Source organism: Temnothorax americanus, unplaced genomic scaffold (assembly GCF_048541705.1).
Source record: "Temnothorax americanus isolate GAGA-0224 unplaced genomic scaffold, ASM4854170v1 Scaffold12, whole genome shotgun sequence".
Taxonomy (NCBI): domain Eukaryota; kingdom Metazoa; phylum Arthropoda; class Insecta; order Hymenoptera; family Formicidae; genus Temnothorax; species Temnothorax americanus.
The window spans coordinates 4,598,828-4,619,481 of record NW_027509253.1 but is presented as its reverse complement, the minus strand read 5'-3'; the positions used below and the strand labels follow the sequence as shown (position 1 = coordinate 4,619,481).

At 35.8% G+C, this 20,654-nt stretch overlaps 2 protein-coding genes across 12 annotated transcripts; one reads left to right on the top strand and one right to left on the bottom strand.

Moving 5' to 3' along the window:
• Positions 1-784: 784 nt before the first annotated feature.
• On the top strand, positions 785-3,061 carry Jagn (jagunal). Its single transcript, XM_077398326.1, has 4 exons — positions 785-1,377; positions 1,775-1,916; positions 2,272-2,487; positions 2,676-3,061. Exons 1-4 carry the CDS (start codon positions 1,286-1,288, stop codon positions 2,802-2,804), a joined length of 579 nt encoding a protein of 192 aa, XP_077254452.1. The 5' UTR covers positions 785-1,285; the 3' UTR covers positions 2,805-3,061.
• A 270-nt stretch (positions 3,062-3,331) lies between these two features.
• On the bottom strand, positions 3,332-19,027 carry Magu (SPARC related modular calcium binding-like protein magu). Of its 11 annotated transcripts, XM_077398290.1 has the most exons (15): positions 18,657-19,027; positions 18,182-18,560; positions 17,782-17,938; positions 15,330-15,557; positions 14,716-14,934; positions 13,890-14,520; positions 9,623-9,782; positions 8,922-9,296; positions 8,506-8,730; positions 5,989-6,069; positions 5,296-5,382; positions 4,754-4,987; positions 4,502-4,674; positions 3,967-4,132; positions 3,332-3,849 (listed from the first exon to the last, which is right to left on the bottom strand). In XM_077398290.1, the coding sequence occupies exons 6-15, from the start codon at positions 13,977-13,979 to the stop codon at positions 3,767-3,769; spliced, it is 1,674 nt and encodes a 557-aa protein (XP_077254416.1). In that variant the 5' UTR covers positions 13,980-14,520; positions 14,716-14,934; positions 15,330-15,557; positions 17,782-17,938; positions 18,182-18,560; positions 18,657-19,027; the 3' UTR covers positions 3,332-3,766. The 11 variants fall into 11 exon arrangements, with proteins under 11 accessions (XP_077254416.1, XP_077254418.1, XP_077254409.1 ...); XM_077398292.1 differs by having other exon boundaries at positions 5,989-6,039; positions 18,182-19,027; XM_077398283.1 differs by having other exon boundaries at positions 14,846-14,934; positions 18,182-19,027.
• Positions 19,028-20,654: the final 1,627 nt, after the last annotated feature.

The window sequence follows — 20,654 nt, the reverse complement described above, 5'->3', positions numbered from 1 at the left end:
ATATAATTGAATTAACAGTTTTTCGGCGGATATCTCATAAGCGAATATTCGATGTATCGAACGTAATATATATATTTTTTCCAAATTAATGTATCTAACCCTTGAAAAGATTTTAACGCATACGCCCCTTGTAAAAAAAATCAGGATTTTTCACATTAATCAGAATTTCTATGAAGATTTTCTCAGAATTTTTACACGAATTGACAAAATAATGAAATATTTCAGATTTTTTCTGTCAACACACATCTTTGTAGGAATCTGAATAAATATTTCCATACGTACAGATACTGAAAATTCTCATCCAATTTTATTTCTGAAAGTATCTGAAAAAAATTTGACGTTTTTTTCCCCAGAATTTTTCATAAATGTAAAATATGAGAAAGTAGAAATTCTTAGGAAATTTCCCAAAAAAATCAGAGGAATTTTTTCACCAGGAGCGTATGCGTACCACGGATTTCTATATACTATCTAACTAGACTGCTTTTGCCGTGATTTTTTATCCCAAGGCTGAGGAGGTGCCATCGCTTGTGTCTCGCACAAGATTTCCTCTCAGCTGAACTTCTTGCACCGTCCGTCTTTCTTCTTTTTCTCTTCACGCGTCGGAGAGAAAAGGAACAAACGCTCCACGTGTCGACCGACGGCGACGGCCGTCTCGCGATACGACGTAGATAGAACTCACAATCCTCGCGTTACGCTCTCTCCACTCGTCTCTTATCCAAGGTGTACACTCGGGAGCGTTAACGCGCGCGACCCGATCGATCAAACATCTCCGCTGTACGTACCCGCGAAACGTATCCTGTCGCACTTGCACGCGACCTCTCGACTGGTTTTTAGTTCTGCGAAAAAAAAACAAAACTGTAAATTGCGCGTCGTCGAGGTCTCCCCGCAGATACGGACGCCTGGGACAGTGTGTTAACGCGGCGCGCCGGATTGTATGTACACGACAGGGTCACTCAGCGCACTCTCGAAACTCCACTTGAAGGCGCACGAGGTCGACGTGTTCGCCTCGGTTTCGCCCCTAGGATATTGCGCGCGCCCTGGCCTGGGTGCTCCCAGGTACTCCGGAGCCACGAGGCCCGACGAGGCCCGACGAGGCCACCGAGCTCACTCTCGCGTTTCCCATCTGGCTGCACAGAGTTTAAAAATAGTTAAACATTCGCCGATAAACCAATAAATTGCCTTGACCTGTGCTCCTCCATCGAGTCATCCGAATGAATCCCGTGTCCTCTCGGTCGTCCGCTTGAAGAAGAGATCGATTTTGACCACGCCGATTACCTTGCCGATTATGGCTTCGAAAGTTACGCTCTCCCAGGCCCTGGGAACGGACGGAAGCGACTATGGTCACCGACAGAAAATCGCGACTCACTATCAAGTCAGGTGAGAGAGAACTCGTGGGAAAACTGTGAGCAGAAGTTATCTGATAGTTATCTCCCGGCGAGTCTCATTCATCCAATGGCACGATAATATCAATTTGCATTTGGCCAGACGTATATCTGTTTGAATAGCTCCTACTGTTTACGCCAGCTAGATATCACGTTTATGTTATTGTGTACCAATCGGGTCAAAGTATACACCCGGTACTGAGGGTAAAGACTCGGATTACAATTTGTTATTGTATACATTGGATGGATAGGCTTGGAAGTAAAAATATTGATGTAATATGATATAATTAATTAAATCTATAAATTTATGTGTAAAATATGAGATATATAAAATCTTTATCGTTTTCGTTGAAATTTATAAAATATTATCAAGTATATGCGTTTGTTTCCAGTGCGACAAACAAATCAAGACTGAAGTATTGTATATTTTTTCACTACCTGTTATTCTTCGTCATGCTCGCCAAACTGTCCGCAGACATATTAGATCATCTGGATATATTTATCTTGGAAATCGAGGAATTACAAATACCACAGGTATAATAAAAAGATATCTTAACTGTATACAGATGTAAAATTCAACATAATCGTTTGACTGGCTGGAAATTTATTAAAAGTTATTAAAACGGTTATATAACACTTTAATAACTTTGATAACAAATATCTTTGGCTGTGGATTAATTTTGTCGTAAACGTAACGTGATAAAACTAAAGTATATTATCTGTACATTGTCTCTTTCTTTGTTGCATATATAGTTTAGCGTAATTAAGATACTATTTAACGAGACAAGTCCGACAAATCTCGTGCTATCTTTCTTAATATTTAATGAATAACAAAGATAGAACCTCTATAGTGTTGACTTAAATTGATTTATTTTCTTTTCTATTTCAGCCATTGTGGTGGGAATACATATGGTGCACCAGTTTATTATTATCTTTCCTCGCTCTCTCCGCGATTAAAAGGAATAGGATTAAAACGCTGCAAAAATATATGATAGGTATCATTTTGCTGGGCCACGGCCCATTGATTTATGCCAATGTGTATTACTTTAAGGACGTCTGGACATATTTAACCATAGGCAAATCTGAGAACATTCATTTGTGGCAGGTACGATCGTTTTCAAAGTCATTAAACTTTATCAATTGAACCTTTGGAAGTAAAGAAAAACACATGCGAGCATCAATTATATTTACAAGATTTCTTTTTGGAAAAACGGATTCCCAATTTCATATTTTATTATTCTTAAAAAACACAAGACAAACTTGTTCATGTATGTATCGTGTTTTAATTTTCAGGGTCTCCCATATGGCTTACTTTGGTACGCTTTTATTCTTTTGGCCTCACAGGTTCATTGTTTCTCCTTGTACTTTTCGTGGAATCTGGTAATCGCATGGAGAACGCGAGGCGCCAAAAGAATGGATTAAACTCGAGAGGCAACTGTAATCACCGACAAATTATGTTTACATAAATTATGGACGTGTATTTTGGAATATTTGAATTTTGACCCATATTTATTGTGTATTTACGATAAGAAGAGAAAGATATATAATTGTTGTACAAGAAAGAAACATCTAAAATCTGTAAAAACCATGAGAGATGTATATAAAATGAAAAAACTATCGTTATACATGTATATATGGAAATACGCACATGCAGAAATTAGATTTATATTTTTTAAAAACGATAGACTTACAAGTGCTTGTTCCAAATGCCTATATGCTATCTCCGTAATATATAGCAAGTATTCTATATTTATTAAAAAAAAAACTCCATGTCAATGGAGACTGTGTGGAATATTGTGTTCATAAAAAAATGTGTGTCTATAAGTAAAATACGCTAAAAAATTGTTTCTTAATTACAAATTGTTTCGCAAACTATAAATATGTAAAATGCTACTGTTTGTGACTGAAGAGGCAAATGGATAAAGATGTGTAACAAAAGTTCAGAGTGTTGAGAAAAATGCTATAAAAATTACTTTATTGAAGATCTTTTTCTAAATTTTGAATTTGTTTCCAGTATAAGGTAGCTTAATTATTTAGAGGATTATTTATGGACTAGGTCATACACAAGAGTACACACATACTGACGATTGCACAATGATGTTGATAATTACCAATTTTCAGAAATGAGCAAAGAGAGAATAAACAATCGGATAAAAGATTACGCTTAAAAATTGTAAAAAAAGTCAGATAATTTTAACTATAAGAATTTACGCATATCGTTAAAATTTAAACCTAATGAAATGCCAGAGAAGTATTATTACATTGAGAAAAATGCTTACAGTGATTCCAAGAATTCCAGCTGTTTTAGAGCTTAATAATAATAAAAAAAAAAAAAAATGAGTGCCTCTTTATGGGATCGCAAATACAATGTATCACATAATGTGTTAGTCATCATCGTTGAGAAACTGGTCTAGTGGGTTTGGACCTATTCTTTTCGGCGTAGTTAACGTTTTCTCCCGATCGTCAGCTGAAATGCATTCAAATTATTCAAAATTTACAAGTGTTAGAAAATACACACAAACATGTACATACGTACACATGTATGCATAAAAGAAAAGCAAATTAAAAGTAAATATTGTGTCACCTGCTGTCGGACGCTGAGCATTGAGACAGCTGAGCCATTCCGTCATACTGATTCTTCTATCATTGTTGATGTCACAATATCTCGGTAATTTTTTGCCACATCTCCGCAGTTGTCTATTATTCGCTACCATTGTGCGAAAACTTTTCCACTCTTTTTTTTCTAAAACCTGTATATGTACATATACATGTATATATGTGTATATAATACGCGCGTATAAAACTACCAAAGATGATATTTTCGAGCCATCAGACAATTATGATAGAAAAAAGAAAGTAATTAAGGAACATTAATTTTAATTAAAAAATCAATTGGTAGAATCTAGTTAAGAAAATAAACAAAATCGTGCTCTTTTCTCTATAAACATTTCCTTAAGAATTATAAATGTGATTAGTTGACTGAAAAATTGTTCTGCCACTATTTACGTTGAACATCGAATATAAATAATGATTATCTTATACTTATTATAATATATATACCTATTAATAGATATTAATGAGAGAAAAATCGCGATCACGAACTGTTTTTCGTCAAATACCTTATTTTTATTCGTGTCAAGCATCACAAAGTGCCACGTGGCTATTTTTTCCTCTTTAGGAACCGGCCATTTAACAGTAGTTTCGTTAGAATCGTTGTTGGAGGCTTCCATTTTCTCTTGCATGAGATCCATTAGGTCCCGAAGAAATTGTTGTTTTTTTGGCTCTGGACATCCTGTGAATGTCAGAGAATTAATATTTAATTTGAAATGTATACACAACCAGTAATTTTCAAGAAAACGGACTATAATTACCTTTCATAGGTCTATTGGGTGTCGGGACTGGATTACAATTCGGCGTGCGATCCTCCTTCGAGGAAGTTCCTGGTATCGGCGTGCCTGTATCCTGATACACACACCAACAATAACCCGAATAGCATTGCACTCGATGATACCTTCCATCGGACATGCATTGTGGAACATAATGCATCGTTTGTCGCTGCCTCTGATCTTCCAACACCGATTTTCTATCCGATATGCAGTCACTTGCTGCAAAAGAAAAAACACATTAATAAATAATCACAGTTCCATATGTAGAAATCTGCAAAAATACTGTGATTTATTTGACGGTAAAAAGCCAATGTTACGTTATACAAAGTCTTAAAGAAAAAGGTATCTTAATTACCTCAACTTAATTACCGAATTGAGGGATGAAGGAAGGAGTAGGGTCGTTTATAAGATATGTTTCTTTGAGATGCTATATACGAATTGATGTGTATCTTACAATTTTGGTTAAATTTCCCAAATTCGCTTTGTACAAACATACACCTGTTATAATGACAAATTGTGAAACTTACTGTCGCTTTCTTCCTTCGTATCCGAATGGTCCTCATTAAATGGCAGAGATTGAATAGGACTACCGAAGGCTGGACTACCTTTCAAAACTGTAGGAAATACATAAATTTGTCACAAGTCTACTTTTTCTACATATCTAATCAAATAAGAAAATTATAATTAATTTTCTCTCTTTCTCTTCCTCCCTTTCTCTCCTTCCTTTTTCTTCTTTTTCTCTCTTTTTCTCCCTTCCTCTCTCCTTTTAAACTGCCAAAGCAAAAATATTCTTTTAAATACTATACGGCGCATTGAGAAAGGTCGTTATTTATTATCAAATATTGATATATATATATATATATATATATATATAATAAATAATTATCACACTTCAATATAATATAAATTTCCGATTAATAAGAAAGAAAGTAAATACATGTAACGCTGATGTGCGCATTATTGGTATAAATTATGTTGGATAAAATGGTATAATATTTGCATCAGTCTCCGACTCATATTAAACAATCCCTCCCGAAGAAAGAGAAAATTATTTTCTACTTGGTTCGTAAAACTTGTTAAAAATAGAGGATGTAGTTTTATAATAAACGTTGAACCTCGCAGGATTGCACCGTTAAAAATAAGTTTCTCCGGGGAAAAAGAATTGTGTGTATGTACAGCGCTTAATTTCGACGCCACATGCGAAGGGGACTGGGACTCACCTCGGTCCTTGGCCCGTGTCCTTTGGGTCTCAGGGACCTCGGAACGCTGGTCTGCGGGGTTCAGCGACAAGAACAAACGTACTAAATGATAACAATGACAATCACTCAGCCGATCGGTTTTATCTACATATGTACAATTTGTTTTGTGTCATTGACGCGCCACAGGATTCTTTAGCGTAAACACCGAACAGGCAATAAGTATTGATAATTCAACGAAGATAGAAATTTCGCGTGTGTGGGCGTATAAAATATACGTACTACGAGGGCGTGGATATTCACTCGGTAAACCATTTTTATATAAAAACATGAATATGTGTAGAATTATATATAAAATCTATTCATAAATGTTTTCCGAAAACTGTTACGCTCAATGCATTGTATTTTTTTTCTGTAAGAATATATTTAAATTAATATAAAGAAGTGTTGAAATTGATGGAAAGAAATTGTGCCATTTTATCGCTCGCAAACTATATTCTTTGCAGATATAAAATAGTTTTCCCCCCATCAATTCTTTCCATTCTTTAGAAATTTTTATTCTATATATATTTGAAATGATATACAAACGGAGCCGACTATATCGTGACCATATCTCATCGAGAAGTAACACCGAGAAGTAACGCAGCGATTTACTCGTTATTAGACAGTCATAAATAGCAAATAATCATTGTCGTCATGACGCATGGGCGAGAATTTAGCTCGTACATGAGGTCAATTACTTCAATTCCTCAGCCAGCCGGTCGTACGCGCGCATTCGTGTAGGCAACTTCCGGCAGGATTCACAAATGTTAAGCGAGTCGTCACGACGGCCATGCACATGTGTGGTCCTTGACCACGCGTGACATCCTGTTGCGGCGGTATCGTCGTTAATTTAAGCCGCGATTTAGACGCCGAAATGACATTTCTCCTCCGCCTGATTATATACTCGACGGAGAATTGTCCTTCCTCTCCCTTTCGTTCGGTTCAACTTTCCGTGTCTCAAGTGCCGCAAAGCTTTCGTCTGGAATACGCCTCCGCGCACGTTCTACAATACCCCCTTGAAATCAAACGTACCGTACGAGCGGGACATAACAGAGGAAACAACTTGTTTATAAATGTGATTTTTTTATTTACGCTCGATTATAATCGCGGAAGATCGGGAAAAAATGTGAAAAGCTGAATTGAAATCCAGAAGCTGAGGGCTTTAAATTCGAAAGTTTTGAAAGATAAACTGAGCTCTCTCTAGCTAGAGAAATGTTTTAATTAGAAAACAATTCATAAAATAGATTCTTTCTACTCCAGATTATTATATCTATCGGCACGTTAATGTAGATTCAAACTTTTGAGAAACTTTCTTGGAGAACGCAGATATATCCTGATATTTTCTTTAATGCACCTATTTTTGAAGAATGCTCGTTAAAAAATATTTTTTGTCATACAAGAAGTGCGCCTTCTTGTCTGTCTCGCTAACTTTTTTTATAACATCACAGATAAATAAATAAATACACTTACTATATAATCATAGAAAACCAAACTCTCCCTTTTCTTACAGAAGAGTCCCATGAAATGTTGGCTTTTTACACAATTTTGCATCATTAAACTCGTTTTAAACGGTTACTTATATGCTTGAAAAGCAAGTTGCTGCATACAAATGCTGCATGCGAGCATTCACATTTTGCAATCATCCACGTGACTCTATGGCGATCAAAGGCTGCAAGAGATCGTTTAAGACTACAAATGAGAATTCGGTTTCCAATAGAAAAAAGTTGTGCAAGTGGTACAATGATAAACGATGTGAGACAGCACAAATGCAGCAACTAACAAGGGACATGACCTGTAAGTGTTCAGCGCCGATTGTTTTCTCCTTGAAATATGTTATTAAGTATTAAAATCTAAGAGAGGCGCGTGTTATTAGGTCACAAATTTTAGCCTCAAAGAACAGTCAAAGGTATGTGGAACGATCCTTTTAAATTCCATAGCTAAAACTTCTCTCGGTGACGTTTCCCGAAGCTATTCAGTACGTCGAAAAAGATATTGCAGACAAAGCTTATTCGGGTTTGACGGTACAGGACAGTCAATAAAATTTTAGCTTTATTCCTGTGATCCTCTTTTTTACTATTTTTTGAAAAGGACATTTCCCATTACACATGAACTCCATTAGAAGTGTTCATGTATTATCTTTATTTAAGAATTAAGAAATATTAATCTTTCCAACGAACAGTTTTATTTTGACAGCCAATGTTTCAATAATCTTTAAAAATTGCCATTATATACGTATAAAACTTTAAATTTACTATATCGTTAAACAAATGTAATCTATATTTCGGCATTAATGCGAGAGAAAACGACGCTATCGACGTTAAGAAATCGTCGTACAAACGCAATGTTTTCCATTTTTCTAAATTCCCTCTTTTTTCTTTTCTTTTTTTTTTTCAAGGATTGCGCGTGTGCGCACGCTTGTCATGTACATACGCCTGTGCCATTGCTCAACGCTTAACTTGAAAGAAGATGCGTATGTTGTATAATACGTATGTAACTTACGAGTGAAATCATTGGCGAGACAAGCACCCCATTCCTGCCTAGATAGTTTTAAATCCCGATTTAGGTCGCACGTGCGGGCGAACGTGCGTGCGCACTTCTTCGGTCTCACCGCCTTCTTGGCGAGTCTCCTCAGCTCCTTGTACTCTGCCTTATCTAAGTAACCGTCCGCATTCTGGTCCAGCATAAGGAATTTCCACGACAACACCCGTTCGACATTCTTATCGTCTATTAAACAGGAAAGCAATGCAATTCGCCATTATATTGAGGTACTGAGAAATTACGTGCGCGGGTATAATATCAACCTTCTGATTTTCTTTTTTTTTTAAGATACAAGCTCGCTTCGCGCCAGTCGATGAGTTAATCATGTTAATCAGAAGACCGACTATAATCATTCTCGAACGATTGCCCGCGCTTACCGTCAGCGGATATATTGGTCCGCCTGTATTCAATTTTGAAGTTCTCGATGAGGTTCCCGTTGAATTTGGACTTCTCGGTACGATCGCAGGTATTTCGATGCCTATTACTGACGTACTGCCTGCGCTGTTTCCTAGTCGGCGAGCGTCGCCTCTGGCCGCTCCTAGTAGAAGCAGCAGATCTGGAACCGGCTCTCAAACACTTCGGTTTTTTGTATCTTACCGTTGTATCGGGCAACGGCCGGCCTTGCGGCGTTACGCACCAACAATACTCGGTCTCAGCGTGACACTGAACCGGCGCGTACGTTCCGTCGGGTTGGCAGATGGGCCTTATGCCCAGTCGTGCGGTCAGTCTTGCTGAGAAGCACGCCGGTGTCTCTGGATATATAAAAGTCGTGCAAAGTCGTGTCATTCGTTTAACTTGACTTTCATCTATTGTATACATGTGACAAATCACGACAAATGTTCAACAAGAAGGTGCTAATTTAATTTTTGTGTCTAATAGGAAAAAAACCCTGCAGTTTCTAGAGAAAGAGAGCGAGAGACAGACAGAGAGAGAGAGAGAGAGAGAGATAAAAGAGGAGGGAGAAAAAAAACTTGAAGCAAAACTTGGGCTGTAACTCGAAAAATTCCTCGCAAATTTTTCACAGGTATATAAACTCTTGTTATCAAACTTTTGCGTCAAAGGAGATAAAGATGCAAACCTGGACAAGGACCGGTGTGTTTGATGAGAACGGACACGCCTTGACATTGTTTAGAAATGACTTGACACTGATTGGAATACGTGACTCCGTCACTTCCGCACACCGGTGTGCTGCCACCACCGTTCATCGTGCATTCAGCTATCCTTCTCCTGCACTCCTCCTGTAATAGAGAAAAATTTTACGTCCTGTAAAAATGCTGATACATTTTTTTCTACAACGAGACAGACAATTAGCGCAGACGCGTCGACAATGTTCTTAGATAATTGGACGCACGAGGACGTTTTCGCGAAGAAAAGTTGTTATTCCAGCAGTGATCTAAAAGATCCATAACATCACTGATAATATAATAATAATAATAATAAAAAGAATAATTGAAAATTAATCAGAAAAATAATTTTTATATTTTCTTTTTTTACAAAAAGTAAAATTGCAATCAGACTGTACAATATTCTATATATAATCAATAATTTTTCTCATTTCCTCAATCTTCACTTTTTATTAAAAGAATAATGTTAAAATTATCCTTATTACAATTATTTTTTTATTCTCTTTCTTTTTGCATACAACCAAATATATACAACAGAAAGAAAACACATTTTATTTATAACTAAATTTTGAGCCCGCGCGAAGCGTGGTTTTATGCGTGGTATAAATTTCAGTACCTCTTCCGGTATAAAAAAAAAGATACTGAGCCTCAAAGTTTCAACTTTTACTAATGAAAAAGTTTTCCAGGCCAAACGGTAAGAGATACGAGGTTGGCCAAGAGGACCAAAGTTGCTCCTCTCGTCGAGTTCTATAAGGAAAACATGCCAAAACTAAAAAAAATTAAATTAAAATTTTTTTTTTTTGAAACAGGCTCAGTATCTTGATTTTTTATACCGAAAGAGGTACTGAAATTTATACCACGCATAAAGCACACTTAAATTAACGTATATTCACAATTTCAAGAAAATCCTAAGAAAATCGATTTTCTCTAGTATAAGGACGAGAGAACGTCCTTAAGATTTGGTCAATTAATTCCCGAATTATTGGAAAAATTTTGTAACCGGTTCCCAAACAAATCGGTAACAAAAAATTATACACTTTATAGCAAACCCCAGGAAATTCTACCTTTATTTCATATACAATTCTTTGAAATTCGATCAATTAACTCCCGAGAAATTTGAAAAATTTCGTAACCGGTTTCCACAAAAATCGGTAACAAAAAATTATCTATAAAAATTATCCATAAAAAAAATTCAGCTTGATATCTCAAAATTTACGGAAATTAGAACAAAAATCGGAAACCCCTTTATTATTAGCAATTTTTCTATAAACTCATCGTAGCCATCCTCAAAAAATTAGAAAATTTTGAAACCGGTTTCCAAAAAATCGATTATGAAAAATTATACACGTCTTAGCCATCCCCGAAAAATTAGAAAAATTTGGGCATTGTTTTTAAAAAAGTAAAGTAAAATTATCTTTAAAAAAATTCAGCAAATATATATATATTATATATCTCAAAATTTAAGGAAATTAGAACAATCATCACGTACATTTTTTTAAACAAATCGGAAACCCCTTTAGAAAAATTGGAAAAAGTTCATAACCGGTTTCAAGAAAATCAATTCATTAATGAAAAATTATCCATTAATAAAAAATTAAACATCCTCCAAAAAATAAAAAAATTTTGACACGACTCCTATTTCATATATAATTTTTTAAGATTTGGTCAATTAATTCCCGAAAAATTGTAAAAATTTTGTAACCGGTTTCCAAAAAGATCGGTAACGAAAAATTATACACTTTATAGCACTCCCCGGAAAATTCTACCTCATCTGTTTCATATATAATTCTTTTAAATTCGGTCAATATTATTTCCCAAAAAATTAAAAAAATTAGAAAATTCGGTTTCCAGAATATACACTTTATGGCACTCCCTGGGAAATTCTACCCCTATTTCATGTACCCTTGATAAAAATTCGGTCCACTAACGAATGAGTAGTTCGCGGTCAGACAGACAGACAGACAGACAGTCAGACAGACAGACAGACGTCCGATACTTATAGATATAGATTATATATATTTATGTTTCTATATAAAAAAAATCTCCCAGAAATTCTAGAACGGTACACTGGGGTGTATCACACTCCACGCGGCTTTGAGTATAAGTTGCCACTTTGTTTCTAATTAAGTTAGAAATAAAATTCAAAAAGTAATAAAGAGCTGAAAATTTGCAGAACAGAGGAACGTTAATTTTATTATGATTTTATAAAAGAATATTCCAATAATAATAAAGAAAATGCAAAGAAAGATTTTGTGAAGATCGAAGCAATAACGGAAACACCCCATGTATCGTTCTAAAGTCAAGTGTACACGTTTCATATGATAAAGCCGTCTAATTACATATATTCGTTAAATATATAATTCTTTAACTACATATAAGCAATAGTCAAAGATATGATATTGCTCCACTACAGCGTGACGTCTTACTGGCGGAAACCTCGACGGGAAGGGAATAGTTGTAGTGGCTCGGTCGCCTTTTATCATAATTAATTTGATAAGGAAGAAACGAATGACCACGATATATAAAGGAAAACGATTTTCTCCTCTGCCGCTGCATCGAGAATCACGCGTGCATGAGCGAGTACGTTATCGCCAAGAAAATTGATCGGACCGCTCGATTTTTCATAATCTCGCATGCGTTCTCTCCTACAATTTCGCAAACGACCCATCGTGAAATACACGTCACACGAGAATATTTAACTTTTCCATTGTTATCCGGCATCTTCCTACGAATAACTATCGCGTTGATTGTAAATTTAATTGGACGTCATCTTTCTTTTATTACTTCTTCCTTTACTTTTTGCGGCAGTGCTATCAGTTTTAAGAATTAAAAAAAAAAAATACATTTTGCTTTTTACAATTGAAACTTATACAAACATCATATCCAAACTGTCCCCATCTGCTGCATTTTAAAAACAGATAAATGTGTTTTTATTCACGAATCGTTTACACGTCCGAAGAACCTGTAATTTAGTATAATTTCTTCGATTGCCTGTTAAATGTGCACTATGTGCAGTAAACGTATAATCATTGTCATCAGAGGCAAATTGCGGGCGCCAATCCTACAGTTTTTCTTCCCCGTTTCATGTTGTCGGCGCGAAATTATCGCTGCTCCAGAACGGAATTGGTATAATTGCTAAATTGATACAATTGCTAAGAACAGTGAAAGTTTCGCTCGTTTAAGCTTCCTCTTAATAATTCTTTAAATGTTACGCTACAGCTAGCGTTTTATATTCTTGCTCTTATGCTCTTTCTTGCGTTTTAAGTTATTTTAGTTTTAAAATTAAAATTTTAAATTAAAAAAATAGATCGTTTCGTGAAATTTTTCCAACACCTCTTTCACGTTTTAGTTTAATCTATAAATAAAATGTACTAGTATATTTTGCATCAAGAATATTTTTTATATAAAAAATATATAAATATATGTAATAAAATTACACATAAAATACAAAAACAAATAAGAATTAAAAAATAAATAATGTTAATATAATTAAAATTATATTAATTTTCGCATTTTTTAAATAAAAAGTTTAAAGAAATGAGAAAAAATTGCCCATATACTATATATAAATAGAATAATCGTATAGGTATAAAATACGATTATATATGTGGAATATTTAATACTTTTTGTAAAGCGCAGAAGCTATTTTTTTCTCAATTATTATCTTCTTATTATTTTTCCATATATGTGGACAAGATTATAGAAAAGAAAGAAAAAACATATATGGACATATTTTATATATAATTATTATTATGTATTTTTTTCTATAAAACATTTTTTTTTATCGAAAATTATTGCAATTTTACTGATCCAAAAATCGGAAGAAAATACAAAATCAAAATAAAATGTAAAACTTTACTACACTTTTACTGCTTATAAATTCTACAAAATTTACGAATTTACAGTGGTTGTAGGCAGCGTAGTGGCAATGTATCGATAAACGCTATTCGGTAAGCATGGCGAGAATCGACAAACCAGCGCCATTGTTATAAACCTCCAACACCACTGTATTTGCAAGGGGAATGCATGTTTTGCGCGTGCGTCTCGTTGTTGCGTTTGCAATAAGTATCAACAAAATTATTTTGAAGGCGCTTGGGTGGCCAATATAGCGGCCGTAGGCAATATTTAAGATAGGGTCCCTCGAGGAGGCAATTCGCGTGAACGAATAAAAATAAAAGCAAAAAAAATCGCTCGAGAGAAAAAAAGAGAAAGAGAGAGTACCTTAGCCGACGTGACGGTATTAGCCGCCGCGGCATCGAGATCGACGACGAGCAACAGGAACACGGTGGCTCGTATCGTCAGGAACACCATCGTGTGTTCTCTCCAGTCCTCTCGATGCGTTTCTCAGAAAATGATGAAGGAACGGAGGAACTTGTGCCTGAAAAAACACGCCGCCAACACGCGCGCAACACACTCTACACACATACACCCGCTACATTCCTATGTTCCCCGCATACACAACGCATTCCCGTTCATCTGTCTTTTTGATTCGAACGGTGCGTATACCGCGAGACTCATCAGTTTTCCGATCGATGACCCGCGCCGAGTTTTGTCTCGATGAATTTCGGTACGAAGAACAGGATGGACGGGCCGAGGAAAGGATATAATTCCTCTCCGGATTCGGATGGCCGCGCGAAGCGTGACCAGCCGTGACCAACCGTAGCGAATGCCGCGGATCAACTGCCACTTGCCACTTCTTGCCAGGCCGCTGGAGCAGCCTCCGCAACGGCCCGATATTCGTGTGGCACTCCGACACTCCGGCACTCTCTGCCACTGCGTTCCTCTTGCCAATGCTGCGGGGCCCCGATCCCTGTCGGGAGTAAGGATGTAATATATACGATACTCCCCGAGCCTAGAAAAACATAGCAACTTTGACTCCTTCATGTATATTGTATATGACTATAATAGTGTGTTTTTGACACAACATCGATACGTCTCTCTCGGCTATTTTATTTAAAACGCGATCCTGATAACTTTAACGCACGTTTTACGATTTGACGATCGCTTTTTAAATTTAAGCTTCGGAATTTTGTGCATATATACATACCACGTAAGAACACTTGGTTGGTTAAAAAGTTCCAGAGAATCAAGATAGAAAATTAAGCTGAACTAAATTAAAATGCTAAACTGGATCGAAAGTAAGACTAGATTAAACTTAAATTGAAAACAAGCTGTACGATTTAAGTGACGTATACTATTTAAGGATAGATCGACTTTCCAGAAGATGCTTCTTTGGTAAATGAAACAGGATCTCCTTGAAGAAGTGCTTAAATAAATAAAACCCGTTATTCTTTCAAATGAATCATTATAGTTGCTTTCCATTTACATTCAAGTGATCTGAGTCACTCAGTTATGTGAGTATTTTATACTCAGGTAAGATATGTTATTTTGTATTTACCTGCTTATTTTGGTGACAATAAAGCTCTATCGCATAATAATACAAGTGTTCACTTTTAATGTGAGTCTATTAGATTCATTAAGGCACATGGTCTCGATTGTGGATAAAAACTCAGTTGAATCTCATTTGCCAGCGTGCAAAAAGAACGTGCATTTAACTGAGTTATGACGTCATAGGTGAGAATTATCTGAGTTTTGATGTAAATGGAAAGCAACTATTATCGCATATGAGGAACAGAGATAGATGGGTTTCTTTTCACTTACACATGTTGTGCAGCCTTAAAGAAATGGTGATGATAGTGATCCATTCTATCTTTCGATGAATCGGTCAATGTATACTTTCGATATTCCTCTCGAATGCAAAACGTTTTGCCCTATCTTCTCCCTCTCATTTTCTCTCTCTCTCTCTCTCTCTCTCTCTCTCTCTCTCTCTCTCTGCCATTTTTCAATCAAAGTTATTTTAATGTTTTTGTAGAAATTTTACAGCTGCATCTGCAAAATGACAAAATGTTAGAAAATCAAAAATATCCTCGGGAAAAAATTTTTATAGATGATTATAAATATGTTCATAAATGTTTTCTTTCACTTGTATAATCTCTGTGCATATTGTATATACTCATATATAAAAAAAATTATAGAAAGAATAACTAAAAAATAATTTAATATTAATTAATAACTAATATTCTATATATGATCATATTTAATACACGATTATTATTATGTGGCCAATATATTTCACTTCTTCAAACTTTATTTTTTTCCATTTGGATATTTAAAAAATGCAAAAATTATTCTTTTAATTATTTTTTAATTCTTCCTCTTATTATTTTTCCTGTATGTACTACTAGAGATTATACAAGAGAAAGAAAACATATATGAACATAATTTATATATAATTAAAATAAGACAGAGAGAGAGAGAGAGAGAGAGAGAGAGAGAGAGAGAGAGAAAGAGAGAGAGAGATGATTTATTTATGCCCAAGCATAGGCTAAAGGGCAAATACAGGATAATATAAATATCAAAATTATACATGCTCTCTCAAGCACATATACATTCACATAAAGCATGATAAGTGAAATATAACCGAACATAACTAACGCAACTTAATAATAAAAGCGCGCAACTTAAAATAAAAATATGTACAGTATGAATAGGAACCAAGAACTAAACGCAAAATAACTTACAAACTAATGACAAGAATGGCAAGCGACGAAAGCCAGAGACCAGTCATCCAACTTCACGTGCAAGCTAGTACGCTTTCAGAAGTCTTTTAAAGGAAATGATTGAGGAAGCAGAGGCAATACTGTCAGGAAGAGAATGCCAAAAATAGACAGCGGAAAGATGAAAGAAGTTTCTATAGGTAGTTGTTCTATGGGAAGGAATATGAAAAATTCCCGATGCAACAGAAGAGCGGACCGACCTCCTCAAAGACGGATCAAGGAAGGTGAAATCCTCACGCAGATAAGAAGGAGAGCGCATATGCAATATACGAAACGTTTGGCAGCCCAGAAAGTATAGCCTTCTATTTTCAACAGAAAGCCACCCTAACTGACGCCGGTAAGGAGTAATGTGTTCGTCGCGTTTAAGATTGAAAATAAAGCAGATGCAACAATTGACAAGTCTCTGTAATATGGCATTCAGCTCTCCGCTCAGACCATGATAGACTATATAGGCAGCAGTAGTCAATATGCGGAATGATTAAAGCCAAAACAAGTCTGATTCTTAACCTGGTAGAAAGAGAATTTTTGTTAAATTTAAGTTTATACAAAGCATAGTGAACTTTTTGAGAGACATGTAAAACATGCTTCCTCCAGGATAAGTTAGACGTAAATATTACACCCAGATTCCTGGCTTCATTGACAAAGGGTAAAGGCGTCTGATTTACAATAATAGGTGGTAAGGAGAGAGAGAGAGAGAGAGAGAAATTATTTGCGTGTATTATTACACATGTCCTCCGGGGCAAAGCCCGGGTAACCAGCTAGTTTATATATAATTATAACATATATTTATATACGTTCTTATGAAAAATTTTTTATTGGGAATCATACAAATTTTCTTTTTTCTAAAACCCTGTTCTCGCATCATAAAACATAGAAATTTTTGATGACTCAACTTGTATATTACATAATTCATATATATAAGTTACAATAAATAAAGAATAAATCGATTAATTTGATTATTATATCTATGTAAAATACACAACATAATGGAATTATTGAACTATAGAATTATATAACATAAAATAGCACGTTTCTTCCAATATTAATCTCTCTAATCAACAAGATTCTTCATTACTGCAGCGCGAATTAATTAAATTCGGCAACGCGAAGCGTGCCAAGTCAGACAGAAATTATGTCCGGTGATTATGTTTTCACTTATTTCTTTCTTTCTTCCCGCTCTCCGCGCAATGCGGATATGCACGACACACACGTGCCGAATGCGATCGGAGATCGCATGTGAGTCATCGGGAATTCGAAACCGATTCAAAACTGGTTGTCTGACCGATGGAATGTAACTTTTAACAGCGAACAAGCCTGGCGGTTGGGGGATGGCTTGTAGAGCGAGTGCATTCGAGAGGGGGAACGTCGGCGTTATCCGCCATATGCCGAGTGGAATTTTAAAGAGCCAACGTGAAGAATCAGCGAAGAATTTTATATCAATTAAAATTTCTTATATTGGACATCTGACGAAAGATGCTGCAATTATATCGACTCGCCTTCATCTAAAGATTCGTCCTTTCAGCATGAATGACTTATAGTTCTCGTTACAAACTGAAGTAAAATGGCGCGTATCGAAAACGTTGTTGTCCCCCTCGCGTCAATTTAAGCTTCTATTTTCATTCGGCATAATTATCTGCCTACGGCGACGATATCCTGAAATAAAAAAGAGCGCGATCCAATAAAAAGATTTCCACACACAAATATGTAATTATATATACAAGTGTGTAATAAAATAAAGTGTGTTAAACAATTATAAATAATTCAAAGTGAATTACAACGATAACGATAACGTGAGATCAATGAATGCAACCTTGAGAAATTTAATAGAAATGCGAAACGATATGAAAAAACATTGTGAGCTATTTGACATTTATACGGAATTATTTAATACATTACGTGCTCGCATTAACGCGCTCGTTCTCGGTCGATTTACATCTCATTGTCAGTTGAGACGCGTTCTTAAAGCACGAATTGAATGCTCGTTCTCCGGACTTTATATTAATAGGTAGATCGGGCGTTTAGAGTTGTTTGCTTACGCGAGAGGTAGAGCGGCATGGAGCAAAGGGAAAGCGAGCTCGATTGGTTGCGCCATGTTGTTGACACAGCTTCCAAAACACCGACGAAGCTCCACTAATTATCATCGTGTCAACAATATCGCGTGCGTATGTACATTACATATGTACACACAACATACCTACTTGCGCTTCTTTCTGCTCTCTTTCTTTTTTTCTCCTTTTTCCCTTTCTACCGTTTGCTGTCTACATTTCGCACACGGCTAATCGGTGCGTTGTGAAATGATAAAAATGCTTTACATAAGCATGACTAAATACACCGTAGAGAAAAAAGAGAGAGAAAAAATGAGGAAAAATACTTTTTTAAAAATTCCATTCGTAGTGCACGCAATATGTGATGTATTATTTTCGCTTCCTCCCTCCTTTCTTTCTTTCCTCTTCTCCTTTTCCAGTCGTCTCACTTCTTTCTCATCCTCTTCCCTATCTTTCTCCGCTCTGCTTCCTTTCTTTCCCCCTCTCCCTTTCTTTCCTGTTCGTTCCTGTTCATCTCTCTAAAGATATTCTTATACGTGTCCATACATGTCTTATCAATAAGTCAGTCGCAACGGTTTCGATGCAGTTTATTTTACACGCAACAACTTTTTACGGAACTTTTATTCCGAACTTTTTATATTTTTCTAAAAAAGCAATGAGAAAAACGAGATAACTGTTTACAAAGTATATTAATTAAGTCTCCGCTGAATCGCATAATATTTGTCGAAGAACGCGCGTCCCGTCTTCGAATTTATGATACACGTACGATCGTTCGAACGATGATCCAATAGAAAGCTTCTCCACTAATATCACTTTCCCATCTTCTTTTTCCGTCAAATTCCAGATATTGCGAAAGTACATTGTTTGAATAAAGTTATTGGTGAGACTCGAGCTGGTCCACGCGCACACATGTACCTGTAATCGTTAGAAGATAACGATAATTCTCGGCTACTTAATTTTTCACATATTATTGTGCATGGACTTGTTTGAATTAACAAATTAATCTTTAAAAAGTCCAAGAAGAATTAGATAGAAAATGGAAAATTATCTGTCGAGTCGAGATGAATTGGCATAATCTGGAAATTAATTAATACAGATAACACGGAAGACTAAAGATTTAACATTTGCAATATTGAAAATAAATTTCCGGCACTGCCGAATAATGATTTCTGCGATTATGGCTCGCAAAATGTAAAGCGCGTATTTTTGAAAAAAAAAAAAAAAAAGAACAGATTTTTTGTATTCGGAAAAGCAGAAATTTGTTTTTATCGCACATGTAATTTCTCGCTTACGTTTTTTTTCAAGACCCGTGAACACGATTTCATCGAATGGTGTATCAGGGCGCAGATTCTGGCAATGCGCATACTCGAATCGTTTCCAGCAGCTTCCAAACCGTCGAGATAATCGTCCAGCTCGTCTATCAAAAGCACGGAAGGTACGGCTGCGTAGGTATGCAGTTTAAAAAGTTGCTCCACGAGAGCTTCGTAATCCGACAAGTATCTGCGTAAATAAATATTAAGACATTGCCACACGCGCTACGTGAAATATGCGTGTGCGGACATTCAGTGAAATTCTTGAACGTAATATTGTTAAATACAATAAAATCTAAATTTATTTTAATTTAATTAAATTGACAATTGTAAATTAAATTAAATTAAATCAAGTTAATTAAATTTAATTAATTTTACAATAAATTTATTTAAATTGCTATTTCTGAATGATGCACCCAAGATGTATCTAAAAAGTCTTCGGAAAGCAATGACAACGGTGACAAACGGAATACTCTGTAAAAAAAAAAACACATATAGGCTACCCCGCGTCGCATAAATCTTACACGAATCTCATTAGTTTAAGAAGAGCCGCGACCGCTGGATTTCTTCTGTCGTGACAGGCCGCCGGTCGTCTATCCAGAGGTATCGGAGTAATGTAGACGACACGGTGTCCTTCCTCCGCCCAATACGTCGCAGCCTACGTAGGAAAACGTTTTCCGCTTTGAGAATTATCTCGTAGAAATGTCGAAATATATAGATTTGCGTGACAAAGTGATTTCGGGGTCGTTTACGTTTGTCGGACGTATTACGTACCTCAAACATAAAAGATTTTCTCAACTCTTTTGGGCCGCACAATAGCGTGGTCTTGACATTTCTCGAAAACATAATTGTTGGTAGATAGGTATGTATAGTAAGTGATGGTACACAATCTGCAATACGAAGATCCTGAGGCAACCGCTTCAAAATGCTGCGACGAAATGTTCTGAATACGCAACTATAATTATCTCTCCTAATTTTTATCTGCAGGTAAAAAATTTTTCATAAAAAAATATT

Coding starts and splice junctions, on each gene's coding strand:
- Magu (XM_077398283.1), bottom strand. CDS start 13,979: ATGGTGTTCCTGACGATACGAGCCACCGTGTTCCTGTTGCTCGTCGTC. Junction 8,731..8,921: donor GACCAATATATCCGCTGACG/GTAAGCGCGGGC, acceptor CCTGTTTAATAG/ACGATAAGAATGTCGAACGG. Junction 4,675..4,753: donor ACCCAATAGACCTATGAAAG/GTAATTATAGTC, acceptor TGACATTCACAG/GATGTCCAGAGCCAAAAAAA.
- Jagn (XM_077398326.1), top strand. CDS start 1,286: ATGGCTTCGAAAGTTACGCTCTCCCAGGCCCTGGGAACGGACGGAAGC. Junction 1,378..1,774: donor GCGACTCACTATCAAGTCAG/GTGAGAGAGAAC, acceptor GTTTGTTTCCAG/TGCGACAAACAAATCAAGAC. Junction 1,917..2,271: donor AGGAATTACAAATACCACAG/GTATAATAAAAA, acceptor TTTCTATTTCAG/CCATTGTGGTGGGAATACAT.